This window comes from Urocitellus parryii, chromosome 7 (genome assembly GCF_045843805.1).
Source record: "Urocitellus parryii isolate mUroPar1 chromosome 7, mUroPar1.hap1, whole genome shotgun sequence".
NCBI lineage: Eukaryota > Metazoa > Chordata > Mammalia > Rodentia > Sciuridae > Urocitellus > Urocitellus parryii.
In genome coordinates this window covers 61,159,268-61,177,476 of record NC_135537.1, presented here as the reverse complement: position 1 = coordinate 61,177,476, position 18,209 = coordinate 61,159,268, and the positions used below count along the sequence as shown (strand labels likewise).

At 38.9% G+C, this 18,209-nt stretch overlaps 1 protein-coding gene across 2 annotated transcripts in view; it reads right to left on the bottom strand.

Annotated features, from left to right (window-relative positions):
- The window catches only part of Slco5a1 (solute carrier organic anion transporter family member 5A1), a 136,288-nt gene that overhangs the window by 64,496 nt on the left and 53,583 nt on the right, over positions 1-18,209 (bottom strand). For both annotated transcript variants that reach the window (XM_026397286.2, XM_026397287.2), the window contains exons 3-4: positions 13,153-13,285; positions 7,440-7,657 (exon numbers count right to left, since the gene is read on the bottom strand). In XM_026397286.2, coding sequence (XP_026253071.2) covers positions 7,440-7,657; positions 13,153-13,285 — 351 coding nt within the window. The remainder of the gene's footprint in view (positions 1-7,439; positions 7,658-13,152; positions 13,286-18,209) is intronic.

Genomic DNA, 18,209 nt, shown 5'->3' with positions numbered 1-18,209 from the left:
TTCCACTTTTTTATTGGTGCCCTGTAGATGTCCTAATGGTGGGGTCTGTTGTTCTGTATTTCTACATTCACACAATATAAAAAGGCAATGTGGCCAATGTCTCTGCACAGTACTTCCCCTGTACCTCTCCCCCTCCCTCCCCCACTCCCTTTCCTCTATTTTACTGATCTCCCTTTGATTTTCAAGAGACCCCAACACACCTTTCTTTTCCTTTTTCCTCTCTAGCTACCACATGTCAGAGTGCCTCTCTAAGGCACAGAAAGCCCTCCCCAAGCAGGGGGTAGGGAGGGTGGTGGGAACATGGCAGAAGCAGCTTCGGGTGATGGTGACAGTTGAATGAGGCCAGCGAAGGGATCCTCTGGCCACACAACCTAAGGTTCTACATTCATTGTGTCTTAAAGTCCTGCTGGCCTTAGAGAAGGCCCTTTCCAGGGACAGACAATTCTCAGAAGCGGCAAAGGGCTTCGTTGACAAGACAGCATCTGACATAAGCAAACCTACCAATCCCAAGTCTGTGGCGCCCACCACCACCTGGTCCAACTCTCACCCACCAAGCTATCCCGCAGGGCCAGCTACCAGATCCCATATAGACCCCACTGTACCCCACTATACCCCCACCCTCACGGACATTACTCGAAGCAGCCAACCCCAAACAGCTTCCCAAGGAAACCCCATAAAGGATCTGGCCTCACCCCAACTTCCTCCTCCTGACCAAACCTGGCGCTCCCCCTGGGGCCCTGGCATGGCATGGCCTGGCCCTTCTCTTGATCTTTCAGTAGTGTTGACCTCTTAAGTCACCACTCAGGTATCTCTACAAATTAAAATCACCTGGGTATGACTACAGACCCACTTCCTTTAACACCTCTCCATAAAAGTCCTTGATTCCCTTCTTTTAAAGTATTTAATTTTAACTAAAGTATTTAAAGTATGTAAAAATATTTCCCCTTAGGGCTAATCTTTTAAGCCGTCTGATACATCAAAAGGCTGGTGGGACTATCACCCCATACCATAAAAACCTTAAGAACATCCTTGTGGCCAGCACCTGTGTTTTAGAGCAGGTAAACACTCCTGCCTGTTACTCAGGAGCATCAAACTATTTTTGAGCCAGACCTTCTGGCAAAACCAGTCTCTCAGGGTGTTCAACCTGGCCAACACAGGACCCACACTGCACTCCCTTCCTGCTTGTTTTTTATGAAACTAATTATGCCATGGGATATCCCAGATCCCAAGCCTCCACAAAAGTATTCCAAGTCCTTCCTGCACTTCAGAAGGCTCTGGTAAACAGTATCCCTGCTTGCCTGGAGAAGAGCAGAAGGAACTAGATGGCACTGATACATCACAGTCACCTCCCAGCTTAGTCAAGGGAGCCCTGAGCCACTTACCTACAGACAGGCTGGCAGAAAGGGCAGTAGTAGGGCCGAAATGCATCCTTAGTGGCTACTGGCCACAATACTTCCTGCTTATTTAAATCCAGCACTAGTGAGTATTTTCATGCATCTTTCTAAATGGCTACGACTTGATGAGTAACCCCACCGCTATTTTGTACTGATTCTGAAAAAAGATCTTTGCGGGGGATCTGGGGGGCAGGCCTGTTATCATGTACCTTGTGCCTCATAAGCTATATGTTCAAATGTAAAAGTTTGGCCTATCACAAGAAAACACACAGTGAAATAAAAGTAAAACAGAAATGAAATAAAGAATAGGAAACAGAGAAAACATAAACAGAGCAGGCCATGAAAACTGGAGAAAGGAATTAGTCTGACCCTAAGACTCTTCCTGAGCTTCAAATTTGACTGAGTTTCCTGGCCCCAAAGCAAAAAGTTCTATAATCATCGTGATCACAAATACAGAAACTTTCTTAATTTCTTCACAGAAAACAAAGCTTTTCCTAACTCTCTGCTCTAAAGCAATGGCTGTCACAGTGTAGTCCCTGGACCAACAGCATCAGTATCACCTGGAACCTGTTAAAATGCTAATTCTCAGGCCCCAGTCCCAATCCAGATCTCCTGAATCACAAGACTGTGGACTAAGGCCAGCAACCTGGGTCTTAAGAAGCCGTCCTGGTAGGGCTAAAGTAGACTAAGTTTGAACCACTGTTATTAAGAGATGACAGTTTATATGAAAGACACTGAGGAATGATCCTCTGATAGATATGGAGAATTCAAACATCAGCCTTCATTGAAAGCTGCAAACCTAAAACTGAAATGCAATTCAAAAAAGACAATATGCAAGAAGGCTAAGATAATGTGGGGCCCAGGCTTGTGGCTTTTGGTGGTCCCACTTTGCTGAGTCAAAAATTAGCCTTCATACAGCCCATGATATACTTGTTTTAAAACACCTAGCAAAGGGACATGTGCACTGGTGCTTAATATTCTTGGGAAACTCAAATTCAGAATTTATTCCTTCTGCCTCTCTCAAATATTGTCTGAAACCCTAAGATCATCTTCAGTACCTCCCCTCTCTGTCATTCCCTGGCCAGTTGTCACAACCTACAGAAATGACCTCTTTCACAGATCACAGTGGCATGGCACACGCCTGTAATCCCAGCAACTCAGGAGGCTGAGGCCAAAGGACCACAAATTTGAGGCCAGCCTCAGCAACTTAGAGAAAGCTTAAGCCACTTAACAAGACCCTGTGTCGAAATAAAAAAAATTAAAGGGGCTGAGGCTATAACGAATGGTAGGGTTCAATCCCCAGTGCCACAAAAGAAAAATAAACAACCTCTGGGGTTGAGGTTGTGGCTCAGTGTTAGAATAGTTGTCTGGCATGTGTGAGGCCCTGGGTTCAATCCTCAGCACCACATATAAATAAATAAATAAAATAAAGATCCATTTACAACTAAAAAAAAAAATTTTTTAAATGACTTTTTTTCTTCCCTCCTCTCATTTAAGAATTCATTCATTAAATATTTATTGAATACTGGATTTTGGTATCCTAGAGGGGGTCCTGGACCCAATGCCCCAGAGACACCAAGTGACAACTGTACATCATAGGTTACTGATGAGTGCTAAGGAGAAAAATAAAGGAGGGGAGGAGATAAGAACCATTGAAAGGGAGATTGAAGGTTTGTTTTTTTCTTTTAATAGGGTGGCTAAGGAAGTCCTCACTGAAAAGTCCTCTTTGAATACTATATCAAAGAAAGTAAAGGGCTATAGGGAAAACATTGCCAGCATAGGAGTGGCAGGTGCAAAGGCCCTGAGATACATACAGGCCTGACACATTTGAGGACCAGCAATGAGTTCATCATGGTTGCAGCTGAGTGAACAAATTGACTGACAGGCGATGAGGTGAAAGAGATAACCAGCGGTAGGTCAGGTAGGTCCTGGAGGGAGGAGATTTTCTATAAATGAAAGAGGAGACCCGGAAGCTCTGAGCAGTAGATCCCCCTTGCCACTGTGTGGAAATCCCCAGAAGTGGGCAGGGAAGACACAGGAAGACCAGGATAGCAGGACTCTCCTACTCTTCTGGTCAAACCTCACTTGGGCTCTGTCCCAGCTTTCTTCAGGGGCCCTCTTCCATTCTCCTCCTTTCCCCCCTCATCTACCTCATTTACCTCTTGGAGTGCTTCCAAATGCCTGCCCACACTTTTCCTTCCAAAAAGGAAACCATTCTAGCAGGACATGGTGGTTCACGACTGTCATCCCAACTACTTGGGAGGCTGAGGCAGGAGGATCGATGGAGTCCAGGAATTTGAGGTCAGCCTAGGTGGCACAGCAAGATCCAAGGGTCATCTGAAGCCCCTCCTGCTCCAGGTAACCTTTCCTGATTCCTCAGTGAGTCCTCCACACCGTGTTTCTATCCTTTTTATGACCCTTAAAATATTTCCACCTGTATCGTCCTGTCGCCCTCTGTGGACTTCAAGCTCTCTGAAGACAAACATGGCTCCCTCATTTCATAATGGCCGTGGCATGGAGAATGGAACCCTCCAGAAGAATGACTACACTCTTGAGTTTAGTGATGCTGACGTTATCCTGTCATGGACAAAAATCTGTAACTTTCAATGATTTCTTTAATTTCACTTCATGGCCTCAAGCTATCTTATTTAGTTAGGCTATAAATATATTGCACTCTAACACCGACAAAACTCTAGCAGAAAAGCGCAATCTGTTATATTTTGTGCCAAATTAATAACACTAAGCAATTAAGCTTAAAAGATTTTTTAAAAAAGACAAAAAAGGAAAATTTTTCTTATGGTTCACTGTCACCAGAAGATTTCTATATAGAAAGATGCCCAGTTAAATTTGGAAGGCTTTAAAACACTGGACCTCAAACCACAGGAACACTGATCTGCTTAAATATTTTAAGTGTTTATTTTTATTGGTAGAATTTCGATAGAATCAATGTTCATCTCTTTTTGGAAAGGTAATGCAGACACACTGAGAATTCGACTTCACCCTTTGTGGTGTATACACAGCCTTACTCCTGCATAATTTATAGTAAGAATCTGCAAACACTGATCAGATTTTCCCATCATCTGTCACGAAAATGTGGAAGCAGGAAGTGGAAAGTACAGGGTGTTTTCTTCCAGCATCTCAACAAAAGAACTTCCAAAAAGGGAACCATCCTAGCAGGACATGGTGGTTCACGACTGTCATCCCAACTACTTGGGAGGCTGAGGCAGGAGGATCGATGGAGTCCAGGAATTTGAGGTCAGCCTGGGTGGCATAGCAAGATTCCAAAATAGAACAAGCAAAAAGACAAAGGCATCATTCTGTATGGCCCAAATAATTTTCTTCTTACAGAAGTGTATGTCACTAACCCCACTATCGTTCCACATCCTCTTTAAAATAGTTTGAATTGATGTCCAAATTTCACACACACAAAAAAAACATGAAGACCAAAAGAAGCTCTGTTCCAGAAAACAGAAGGAAAAAGAGGATCTGAAATTCAAACTCAGATTGAACTCAAAATGAAACTTAGCAATCATTCTTTAATGTAAGATCTTCATTATGAATCTCAGCCATGTAATACAAATTATATCAATAGTGGAATAATCCCCAAGGATTTAATTGGTCCTTTTGAAAAGTCAGATTCAATATTAGACTGTTACTTGGGGATGATATTCATTCCATACTCTAAAAGAAATCAATGTATACAAGATAAATATGAATTAATTTTAAATAATGTAAATCGAATATTCAAAAATCATCAGTATGTTTGAAGCATTGTTAGCAAAAGATTTTCAGCATCACCTCATTAAAGCAGGATTTCTTTCTAATGAGATAAAATGACGATTGAAGTTCCAGTCTAGATCTGATTAGAGAATCCAGCACAGACGAAGTAATAAAATAGATCAGCTCTGAGTCCCAACCAGGAATTTTAGCCACAGAAGGGGGAATCTATCGTCATAATCCAGGGACAGTGTGAAAAGGAGAATTTACCAGAAATACTAACTAGAAACTGATTTTACAAACCAGTAAGCCATTACCGTTCAAAGACTTCTCTTATTCTCTCCTGTATCAGAAAATATCCTGAACCATCAAATTCAGTGTAGAAAGGACTAGAACAAGAATCATTAGCAGGACAAGAAGCTCCCCCCCCCCAAAAAAAAAGCACCATACAGATTAAATTTCCAAAAATCACTTCTGAATTCTGTGAGGTCTTTTCACCATTGATGACCTTGCATATCTAAATACGGTCCGGCAGAAATATGCTCCCAGACAAGAATTCAAGGCCAAGCGATTGGTTGGGGAGGTTCAGGGAGCGCCCGGCAGGGAATGTGGTGGTCATAAGTGCTTGAGAAGTGAGCAGCCTTGGAGGATATAAAAAACACCTCAAAATCGCCTCATCCAAGAGCTGGGTGTTTACTGCCATGTGTTTAAGACTTCCTTGTCTAAAGTGCATCCTCCAAAAGAGTTTCCACCCCATTGACGCTTCTGGTATCTGACATCAAATACCTTTTTTCCACAGTGCATTCATATATTTCACATTCGAGTCATCTACTCCTAAATTACAAAGCAAGCATACCATTTTATCTTTCCTATGCCTTATGTCTCCCTTGAGTTCTACTTTATATTCTCAATAAATTAAGATTCTAGAGACATTTGTCATGTTTTAAATTCTTTAACATCAACTTTGTATCAATTAAATTGTTTAAATTAAAAAAAAATGCCTGTGAGAGTAGCCATAATGGTCCATGATACATCCATGAAAAATCACGAGCTGGTCTACGCGGAAAGAGCTCAGATCCTACTAGCATCCAGAGAATGCTTTGTGTGATTAGAGTATAAGAGGTCATTTTGGCAGTTCCAAAAGTACTGACACAGAATGGGGAGAGAGGGCCAAATTAAAAATTAACCAGCAAGAAGCTTTTTCAATGAAATGTCACTTGACTTATTTTCAGCAAATAAACAGTCTTTAAAAATGGTGCAATCTAACCATCTTTCCTCTTGGCCTGCATGGACAGGTCTATAATAAATTAGTAGCTTTGTTCTATGCCTGAAAGTTTCCTCTTCGGCCTTACTGAATACATAGTAAAAAGGAAATGATAGAAGCCTAGGTAAATTTTATCAATCTTACTAACATACACACTTGTTAAATATTATGCTTTATAATTTATACAAAAAAATTAATTCAGAGAATTCAGAAAATAGGCCAAAATGAATGGAAGGGTAACATCAAAGGTTTCTTGGATTAAAGGGACTCACTACCCTTCAACAGATACACTAAATACTGAGCAAAGATTGCCTGGTTAGTATCAATTTGAATTAGTTAGGTTTTAGATTGGCTAATTTAACTTTTATTAACTCATTATTTTTAAAAGAAATAAAAATGAAAGTAAAAACAAACAAACAAAACCCCAGATCAGTGATTTTTTCCATCACTGAAAATTTCTGGATGGTTTTTCACTGGGTTTGGAGGCCCAGCTATCCTTCTCCAAGGATTACTATATATGGACATTTGACAGAGCCATTTTGAAATGAGAATACTTTTTAGTGCTGGTTCTTATCCTTAGGTAAGAATCAGGCCACATTACCCAACTACCATACCCCTGAAACAGACCATCTATTTCACAGTGCATTCAGTATTTTAAAAATCAAACATCTCTACTTACGGTACATGGTACATCTAAACATCTGTATCTTTATGAACTAAATCAGTGCTTCCCAAGCTATCTGAAAGAAAGGATCTTTCCATTATCACTATTTCCAGTCTGTCATCTACAGATTCTTTTGCAATATGCATTCATGATAAATTATTATAAAATTGATCTTTTAAAAATGCAACACATAAGCCAAACTGTTTAAGTGTTATTAGATGCAACAGACATAAAATTATCTTGCCAAATTTCTAAAAACATTTTGCAGCTCTTTCTCTTCATTTCAATACTTAACTGGCCATAAGCCAGAAACAGATACTGTGGGCAGAACTGGGATCACACTTTGAGGAGCACTGATCTGAAATACCATGCATGTATTTATTCAAAAGATATACTTTACCTCTGACATTCTTTCCAAATCCCATTGAAGACACTTTTTTGTCCACTTGTTCACTATTGTTTGATTTCTCCTTCATAACATCATCATCGCTAGCGACATCAACAGAATATTTTTTCTTTTTCTTTTTCTTGTGCCGAGGTGGAAGCTTTTTTGGAAAAGTAAACATTGGGAATATCACAAGAAACATTGCAATGGCACAAAGGAGGAATCCACTCCACCTAAAAAATTGGGAAATGTGAATAGCATTTATGGATTTTGCTTTATGAGAATAAGTTACCAAAGTAGAAGTTTGTGGTGATAAAAATTCTCCAGAAATTTTTCATTTACCTTCATCAATTGTAAAGCAATAAAAAAATGGACAAACTGAAGAAATAAAGGGATTTTCCCTTTCTGTGGTATATGGGAACTCCACCCAATAATTACAATAGTATGATATAAGTAAATACTATAATCAACAGCCTGGTTGGAATTTCACTCAATTTAAGTATTTTTGTGCAGCTATGTGTTAGTCCTGCCAACATTGTTAGTCCTGATATAATGTGTATTTTAAAATAAAACACTAAATCATAAATTTAATAGAAAAATTATAGATACTCTATTGCATATTTTGTAGACCTTGGCAGAAAAGCATTAATAACTTGTTCTAAATGTATTTTTTGCCTGTTTGGTACGAGGAAGCGAACCCAGGGCCTTGTGCATGCTAAGTACTCGCTCTAACACTGAGCTACCCACCCTCCCGCAGCCCAAGACACAATGGTATTTTAAATTGCTGATGGTATTCAAATATTTTCTGCAGTACTTAAGAATGTATAAAACCCCATTTAGCTGCTCCACATAATATTTAGCCAAGCATGAGGGCTACCAATTCATGTAAACTTGATTCTTTTCTTGAAGAACTTACAACTTAGGTATAAGCAAGCCAAAATAATAAGAATCTCCAAGATATGCAAGAATGCATACAATTAAGTGTTCATCATAAGGTTTAAATTATGAATCCTATAAAAGTGCACAGAGGGAAAATAAATGTGTGATGGAAAATTTCCCGGGAGATGTAGAACTTGAGCTACATAGAATTCCATCTAGAAATTCATCTGAAGGTGCCACATTTCAGAGAGCTCATGAGGAATTCCATGTATAAAACCCAAATTCTAGTCCTGTATTAGAACCAAGTGTTACCACCTGGGGTTTCTTACCTGCACAATTCCCCAAGGGACAATTTCTCAGTCCCCTTCAGTCTTTCCTTAGCAAGCAAAAGTCCCTGTTCCTACCTAACAGGGTTGCCACCTCTAACCAGAATTCCTCCACTCTAAACTCTGCTCATAAAGCTTCCAGGTTTATAAATTCTCAGACCTTGTCCTCTGTTTTAACATGAAACCATCAAAATGCAAGCAGGATTCTAAGCACTAATGATGTGTTCAACCCAGTAAAAATACAGAATAATTGCAAGGTGAAACTCATCTTTTAAAGAAGTTTCTATTAAAGAGCTATTATCAGTTGGCAAAGGTCATTAGTTGGGAGAATGCTAGAATATGTTGTTAATCCAGTGTATTAGTTTCAAATAAAAAAGTATATCAAGCCAGGTGCAGTGATGAAGGCCTGTAATCCTAGTGACTCAGGAGACTAAGGCAGAAGGATCACAAATTCAAAGCCAGCCTCAGCAATGGTGAAGCATTGAGCAAGTGAGACCCTGTGAGACCCCATCTCTAAATAAAATACAAAATAGAGCTAGGGATGTGGCTCAGTGGTTGAGTGCCCCTGAGTTCAACCCCCAGTACCCCCACCCCCGAACCACCAAAAAAATCAAATAAAAACTTTTAGATGATCAGAAAAAGATTTTTTGAGAAGATGGCTCAGAACAGACTTCTAGCAATCTCAATTACTCAAAATATTATCACCAACCTAGTGCCTGAAACAGATTAGTTACTCAAAAAATTGTTAAATAAATATATTGAGAGAGGTTTTTAAAAAGAAGGTCATTTGTCTTAAGGGAACACAGCTATGACAACATCTGGCCTCTGAACACTTGGCCACTTAGAGGCCCTTACCAACCAGCACCTCACCTTTTACATTTACCCTTCTGGCATCTGTCTCCACAAACTCCACATTGAAGTTCCCTAAACCCCTTTGATCACTAGGCCTCTCAAGCTCTCTACACGAGATGGCAGGCAGAGGAGCAGAGGCCACAGTTTATGAGCTTTGGTTTCAGACAGACCTGGGTTTCCATTTTTATCAATTATTAACTATGAAATCTTGAGGAAATTTCTTTGCTTTTCTCAGGGCCTTATGCATGATAAGCTCTAGGGTAAGAAGTGGTTTTGAGAGTCATAAAATTTAAATAAGAGGTATATTTAAATAAGGTATATGATGGAACTAACAAAATGTCTGCTTCCAGAGCTAGGGTTGTGGCTCAGTGGTAGAGCACTTGCCTAGAATGTGTGAGGCACTAGGTTCGATTCTCAGCACCACATATAAATAAATGAATAAAATAAAAGTCCATCAACAACTACATATATATATATATATATATATATATATATATATTTTTTTTTTTTTAAATGCCTCCTTCCAAACCAGCAACCAATTCATGGTGGCTGGTTTTGTTTGGTTTTGTATTCATGTGGATCTGTACTCAGTCTTACTGCCCACTCCCTCCCAGTCATTGATCTAAAATTACATGCAAACAGTGAAGCTTCACTCTGAATAGCCCAAACTGAGAGCATATAACAGAAGAAGGGGAAGAATCATAACAAACAAATAAAAATGACATAAAAGTCTGAGGTCATACTGAAGCAGAGCAAATCAGCCCACATCCTTCAACAGTCTCCAGAAACATCAGTATGACACATGATATAATGATGGACACTAAGGACATCACTAAAGAGGACACTGAGAAAAGTTGAGTAGGACAAGATAGTGTGTGTCATATATATGGGAAAGTCACATCAATAATAGCTGATATTGAAAGGCCAGGGTGTCTAAATCCCTTTCATAAAGCATTACACAGACCATTCACTAACGGGAGTCACCAGTGTATTGGCTGAGAACTCTGCCCTAGAATCAGTTTCTTATCCCAACACTCTCTAATTCTGAAGTTAGAACAAATAATTCAAATCTGTGAGCATCCATTTCATCACCTGCAAAATGGGCATAATATTAGTGACTACATATATTTGCTAAGCACTTGGTATAATGCTTGATGCACAGTAAATACCCAATAAATATCAGCATTATCCCTTCATTCATTCCTTCCCTCACTCTTTCTTTTAAATATTTTATTATTAGTTGTTGGTGGACCTTTATTTATTTTTATATATTTATTAAATACCTATTGTTGCTGCTAAGCATTGTGCCAAACAACTATGACTTTATTCAAAATAGAAGTCTGTTTCAAACAGGATTACACAACTTAAAAAAAAATTCAAATTCATTTTCAAGTAGATTCTTATTATATAGTTCTAAGTTGATAATCTTTATCATTTTTAAAATATTTATTTTTTAGTTATATGTGGACACAATATCTTTATTTATGCAGCGTTAAGGATTCAACCCATTGCCTCACACATGCTAGGCGAGAGCTCTACCTCTGGGCCACAACCCCAGCAATCTTTATCATTTACATAACTAATATTGAGCCATTGAAATGATATAATTACTTGAAAATTGATTTAAGGACTGAATATCTAGCACATATGGGGTGCCTAGGGCAGGAACTATTAAGAGCCCTCCGTGTACAAACTCATTTGTTCCTCACAGCCCTATGAAGTAGGTACTGTAACTATCTCCTTTTATGAATTTAAAAAAAAAATGAGTAACTTCCTCAAGATGACATAGCTTCGCCTCATTCAAAGTTGAAGTTCTCCTCCTGAATCCTGGACATATTTGGCAGGACAGTTAAGGTCCCTCAAGTGCACACAGGATTTCAATCCAGGCGAGTACACCTTTCAGATCTTCAAGTCACTCCAATCTGCTCCCTGTGGACTAAACGTCTCCTAGAAAACTTTTAATTGACAGCATAAAGCACTGGTATGACTGAAGCCCCTGCTCCCTTCTTCTGCCCCTGAGTTGGTGGTCCTCGTCTTTCCCTCTCACTGTGTCCTTATCACCAAGCCCTTCTCAGGACATCTAAATAGAACACAGATTATACATTGGATATTCATATGTATATTTTAACAATCTAGTTTTATAAAAATAAAAAAAAATTCCTACTCTGATTTATTTCACAACTGCAAAGAAAACAGCCGAAATCAAAATTTTCACTTTCAGTCAAAAACTTAAAAGCCCTGTGTGTGATGTTCCTTTCAATGACAGGGGAACTCCTCTCTCTATGATTTGAAAAATTCTAGCAGTCCAGGTTTGTCTGTATCTTAGCACTTGCAGTTCCATTGAGGATTACTAATGAAATGAGAAGCAGCATAGAAATTAATGTTTGTTAACTTCTTTGAAAATAGTGGTAAACATTATTGCCACCAATCTCAAGAGTTATGAGCTATTATTCTATAAAACAGAGAGAGAGAACAAAGTATACAACTCTTTAGAAAGTGATTTCTTGACACTGATAATTTCTAATAATGCAGTATTCTCTTTGCCATAAAATAAAAATTTCTTATCAATGTGTACCTATTGCTAACCTATGTGAAATGAATTCAGGACACCAATATTTTCAGTCAGTGCTTTTGTAATTATAAAGAAATAACTGATTATGTCCAAATGAAGGACTGTGAAGAACTCAAACATAACCCTGGTCATTTAGATAAATCACAGAACATTCAAAGTTGAAGCTCTCCCCCTGAGCAGGACAGAAGAAGGTCCACCTGGTGAGAAAGCAGCTAAATCTCCAGGATATATAAGGAAACCAAATACCACCAAAGAGAAAAGATTTGATGAGCACAGAAGCAAGACTGAAATTCTGGGGAGTGGGGAAGGGTTATAAAACAAAAATACAAATACAATGAGGAAGCATAGAAGAAGTCATTTTTCAAAGGCACAGAAAAGATAATGAAAGATACGATTAAACAGTAAAGTCCCTTCACAGCTACAGTAGCCCTTCTCGTACACTCTGCTCTATCCTAGAGAATAGAAACAGCCCAATCCTGGAGAATGCAGGAGAATGTCACTGAAGTGTCTGTATGAGTTTCCTGTTGCTGCTATAACAAGTTACCACACACTTAGTGGATTGAAAAACCCAGGTGGATTATCTCATGGTTCTGGAGGTTAGAAGTCTATGGGGGGGGGGGGTTGATAGGATTTTATTCCTTCTAAAGTTTCTAGCTAAAGAAGAACCTATTTACTTACCCTTCTAGCTTCTGGAGTCCACCTGTTTCTTTGGCTCACAAAAACTTTCTCCATCCAAAGCACATCACTTCAACCTCTACTTCAGTCATCCTCTCTCCTTCTCTGACTCTGCTCCTGCTGCCTCCCTCTTTCCTTTGATTAATAATGGGCCCACCCAGAACACTGAAGATAATCTCCCAATTTTAAGATCCTGAACTTGATCACCTCCGCAAGGTACCTTCTGCCACATAATGTAACATATTCACTGTTCTGGGGATTAGGAAATGGCTCTCTTTGAGGAGTTATCATTCTGTCTACCATCTATTCTCAGGTGTCTTAGGCTATATTTTTCATCTCTTCAATGGGGAAATTTTAAATACGAGAGTTTCACGACTAAATCATTAGTAAAAAGTGAAATACAAAATTTAGAAAACAATCTTACCAGTTTCCAATGAAACGAGGGTCATTCTGGTCAAGGTGAACAGGATTTCTGGGATCAACATAAAAACCAATAAGAAGTCCACCTAATAAATATCCCACTGCAGGGCCAAGTGCTCCCATGACATACATGATGGCTGAGAAGACAGAAAGGGAAATATGAAATATAGCAACATTTCATTGAAGTGCTAAAAGTTCTCTGATGTCCAAAACATACTGCAGATACATCACAGTTAAATCCAGTGAACAACTTCCAAAATATCTACATTGACATTAGAGTTTCAAACTGTGTGCTTTATCTCACTATTATCTGTGGTCCTCTTAGAGAGTCAGAATCACCTGGAATGCTTTCAGGTTGCTTGTGCTTTGTTTGTTTAATATAAACGTTCTGGTCTCACCTCCAAACCACTAAATTCAAATTTAGAGACCCAGGCTAGTTAAGGAGGCAAATGAGGCAGTCACTGAATAACCAAGAGGAAGTTAAAAAAAAAAAAGTTTCAAGATAAAAGGGGAAAAAAGTAGTGTCACTTGTCTTAACAGGATGAAGAAGGAACTTAGAAAGTTAGGTTGAATTGGGGAAGCTGTTCAAGTACCTTCCAATTGATAATGTTTTTGAGCCACCATTGTAAAATCAAAAAAGACCTTGAAATGCATTTGGTTTATTGTTAATTGAGGAATCTTACATAAGAATAAGTCCTTCTACATGGCCTGGGTCAGGAGGTCCGAATGGAAAGCACTGACCACAGATGGACCAGAAAATAATATTTTTAAACACATGTCCAAGGAGTCTGGTGGATACATGTTTTACTGCCGGTGGATCAGAAATTTGGTATTTTATCAACAACAAAAAAAAGTATATGCACGTCTGTGTGTGTGTGTGTGTGTGTGTGTGTGTGTGTGTGTGTGTGTGTGATCAAAATGAGCATATAGCAGGCTGGGGATGTGGCTCAAGCGGTAGCGCGCTCGCCTGGCATGCGTGACGCCCGGGTTCAATCCTCAGCACCGCATACAAACAAAGATGTTGTGCCCGCCGAAAAACTAAAAAATAAATATTAAAAAAAATCTCTCTCTCTCACTCTCTCTTTAAAAAAAATGAGAATATAGCAAACAACAGCAGGTTATTAATTAGAATTAGTTTATTTTTTATATGCCTATTTTCACTTGTGTAATTTAATATTCTAAAATGCCAATCTTGAGGCTGGCAATATAGCTCAGTTGGTAGAGTGCTTGCCTCGAATGTACCAAGGCTCTGGGTTCAATCCCCAGCATCATCACAGGGAAGAAAAAAAAAAAAAAATATATATATATATATATATATATATATGGCAATTTTTAAAAATTAAGTGACACTTAAAAATTTTTAAAAAGAGAATACCAATTATATAAATTTGAGATAATACAGGGAATTCCTTGAAAGTCATAGAAAAATATAGCCACACTACATGCTCATCTTTTTCACTCGCTCAGACACAGTTATTTAGGGGAATATCCATAAACAGTTTTAAGGCTGTGTGCAAGGTATAATAACAAACTCAGGTGTTAAGTGTTTCTCATTTCCATTGCCATCATGTGCTTTTAACTGCTGAACAAATAAAAAAGTTTTGCCATATCCTTTAAATAGCTATATATTTACCAGAAGGCAAATTGGGATAATCAGAATGGTTTCACCCCACTTTATCATCCACCTCTAAATCAACTTTAAATAATCTTGTACCTCCTGTTACTTATAACTACAGACAAGACAGTAATTTAACACCTGCTCTCACTTTTCACACCATTACAAAAGAGAAAGCACAATGTTTATTTTACAGAATCATCTGCTGGTAACCGTAAGACATTAGGTTCTCAGACTCCCCCATCTGTATTGGAAATGGAGAAGGGAGGCACACCCACAAGTATCTGGTGCTCTTTTGGAAGCATGTTTTTAATAAATGAAATTAGAATTTTGTTAATTTTATTAATCTCTTCGTTCATAACCTAAACTGTAACTCAAAAACAGAAAGTACTTTTTCAGGTGCAGGTATTCCCATATGCATAAGAAGATCAAATTTATGTTTACACCTCCAGGCCTGCCAGCACCATTTACAACTTAAAACTGTAATGAGGCCAAAATGTGACATGAATCATCCTCCCAAAATAATTCTTGTGGCATGAAAGAGGCTGTCTTACAAACACACACAGGGAAAAGGGTACTTCCACAATACTGTTTATGCCTATGGCATTTGAGTGCAAATCTTGGAGTGGTAAGCAAGACTGTGTAAGCATGTGTACTAGCAAGCCCCTGCAATCGTCCAGTGAGAAGAAAATTTATTCAATAACACTCACCAAAACACCTTAAGCTTTTTCAAAGTTAACAATGTAATCAGAAATTTAATTTTATTATATAACAAGCACTTGAAGATCAACAGAATTGCACAAACACACATCCACGCCTTCTTTTAAAAATATTTTTTTAGTTGTTGATGGACCTTCATTTTATTTATTTATATGTGGTGCTGAGAATCGAACCCAGTGCCTCACACATGCTAGGCAAGTGCTCTACCACTGAGCTACAACCCCAGCCCCAGGCACATTCTTTTAACCCAGCTCCAATTAGTAAGCAAATCATTTTCTGGTAAGAAATTAAGCCTTTCTGGCCACTGAGTTAACATTTATTGATGGATTAACAAATGGCACTCAGAGAAAGCTTTAGGAGACAATGTTGAGGCAAATTCATTCCACACACCCTCCCCGTCAAAAACTTCCCCTCACTGCCCACAAACTAAACAGAAGGGTCTAAACTGCTCTACCTGGGGTTCAGGGGTATGACAAACAGACCAGCCTCTTTCGAGGGTTCCCATCTTAAAATCAGAAGCCTGTATTCAGGGTAAGACTTCAACACACCCTTCCCTGGGCCTTGCTACCTGCCTGCATCCTGACCGTCAAGGCCAGAGCCCAGCCATGTTGTCCTCCCCTGAATGTTTCTCTCTTCTCTGAATTCCTGTAGGCTAAATACTGTTATTCCAGGGGCTTACAAACTTCATCACGGATCCCTAGTGGAATGAATCCAAAATAATTTTCCTACATACACATAAATATACCATAGTGAATCCCACCATCATGCACATCCATAAGAATAGGGTCCTAATTAGAATAAGATGCACTCCATGCTTGTATAATTATATCAAAATGAATTCCACTGTCATGTATAACTAAAAAGAACCAATAAAATAGAATAAAGTAAAAGGTTTTAAGCACTTATCCCCAATGGATTTATTTTCTGTACAAATAAGGTGTGTATTATTAGTGTCCCTCACACAGTTCACATCTAATCATCAGAAAATCCTGTTGGTTCTACCATCCAATCATATTCAGTATCCAACTCCTCTTCACCTCTATTTCTAACACTCTGGTCCAAGCCACCATCATTGCTCAACTGGGAAATTGCTCTAGGCTTTCCAACTGGTATCCCTGTTTCTGCCCTTAATTTCTGCACGGTGTATTCTCAACACAGCAGCCTTAATAATCCCCCAGAAACATGAGCCGGATGTTGGTTCTTCCTTGCTTACACCCTCTGATGGCTTCCCATCTCATTCACAGAAAAACCAAAGTCCTTGCATGGTTACCAGGACCTACCCACACATTTATTTGCACGGCCTCCCCATTATCTCACAGATTATCAACTGTCTTTCTCCTTGTTTCTTGGGCTCCTGTCTTACTGACCTTCTTGCTCATTCATCTTCAATCTTCCAGGAATATCCTCACCTGAGGACCTTACCACTTGCTCTGTGGGTATGCACACACACATGAATGTGTGTGTAGTGGATGCTCCTCCTCCACAGCCACATGGTTCATTTCCTTACTTCCTCCAGCTAGTTACATAATCATTTCCTTTGCTGAGGTCTTATTTGGCTACCCTAACCATAAACTGAAAACTCTTTCCCCAATTCTTCCTATCCCTTTCCCTGCTTTGTTTTTCTTCTTAGCATATATTACCACCTAACACACTATGTATTTCCTTTTTCATCTTGTTTATCATCTGTGCTCCCCATCTGGAATATAAGCTCCTCAAGAGCAAGGATTCTTGCCAGTGTTCACTGCTGTGTCTCTAGTTCCCAGATGGTGTAGGAGGCACACAACCCAGATTGACTCAGTACTCAGTACTTATTTCTCCCATTGAGTTTATGCTATGAGTGACTATCTCCTCCAAAAGTTTATGTGGAAGCTTAGTCCCCAGTGTGGCAGTATTGAGACATTAGGTATTTGGAAGCATTTGCAAGGTTGGGTCATGAGGGCTCTGCCCTCAGAAGTGGATTAATCCATTCATGGATTAATGGTTTATATGGGAGTTTTAAAAGTGAGTGTTCTCTCCCCACCACCTCTCTCCTGCTCTGCCTCTCTGTATGATACTCTTCACTCTTCACCATGTTATAATGCAACAAGAGTGTTCTCACCAATTCCTAAAATACAATTAGGAATAGAACCACCACATGACCCAGCTAATCCCATTGCTTGGTATTTATCCAAAAGAACTAAATTGAGCATACTTTAACAATACAATATTTATAGCAGCACAATTCACAATAGCCAAATTATGGAATCAGCCCAGATGTCCATCAAGATGAATGCATCAAGAAAACGTGGTACATATACACAATGGAGTTTTACTCAACCATAAAGAAAAATGAAATAATGGCATTTGCCAGTAAATGGATGGAAATGGAGAACATCATGCTAAGTGAAGTAAGCCAAACTCAGAAAATTAAGAATCGAATGTTTTCTCTTATATGTGGAAGCTAGGGCAAAATAAGGGAAAGAAGGTGGCTGGAGTGGAGAGGATTGGATATCATAAATACATAGGGAAGTTTGGTGGAGTAGAAGGCTGAGAACGAGAGGGATGTAGAACAGATGGGAAAGGGGAGGAAATATGGAAAGAATTTAACAAAATCAAGCTACATGCATATAGGAAATTTCACTTTTATTCATATGTAGAACCTACCAATTAAAAAATAAATAAAGGAATGAAAGGAAGATCAGTGGGAAAAAAGGAAGGAGAATAGGAGGAGGAAAGAAGGAAGGAAA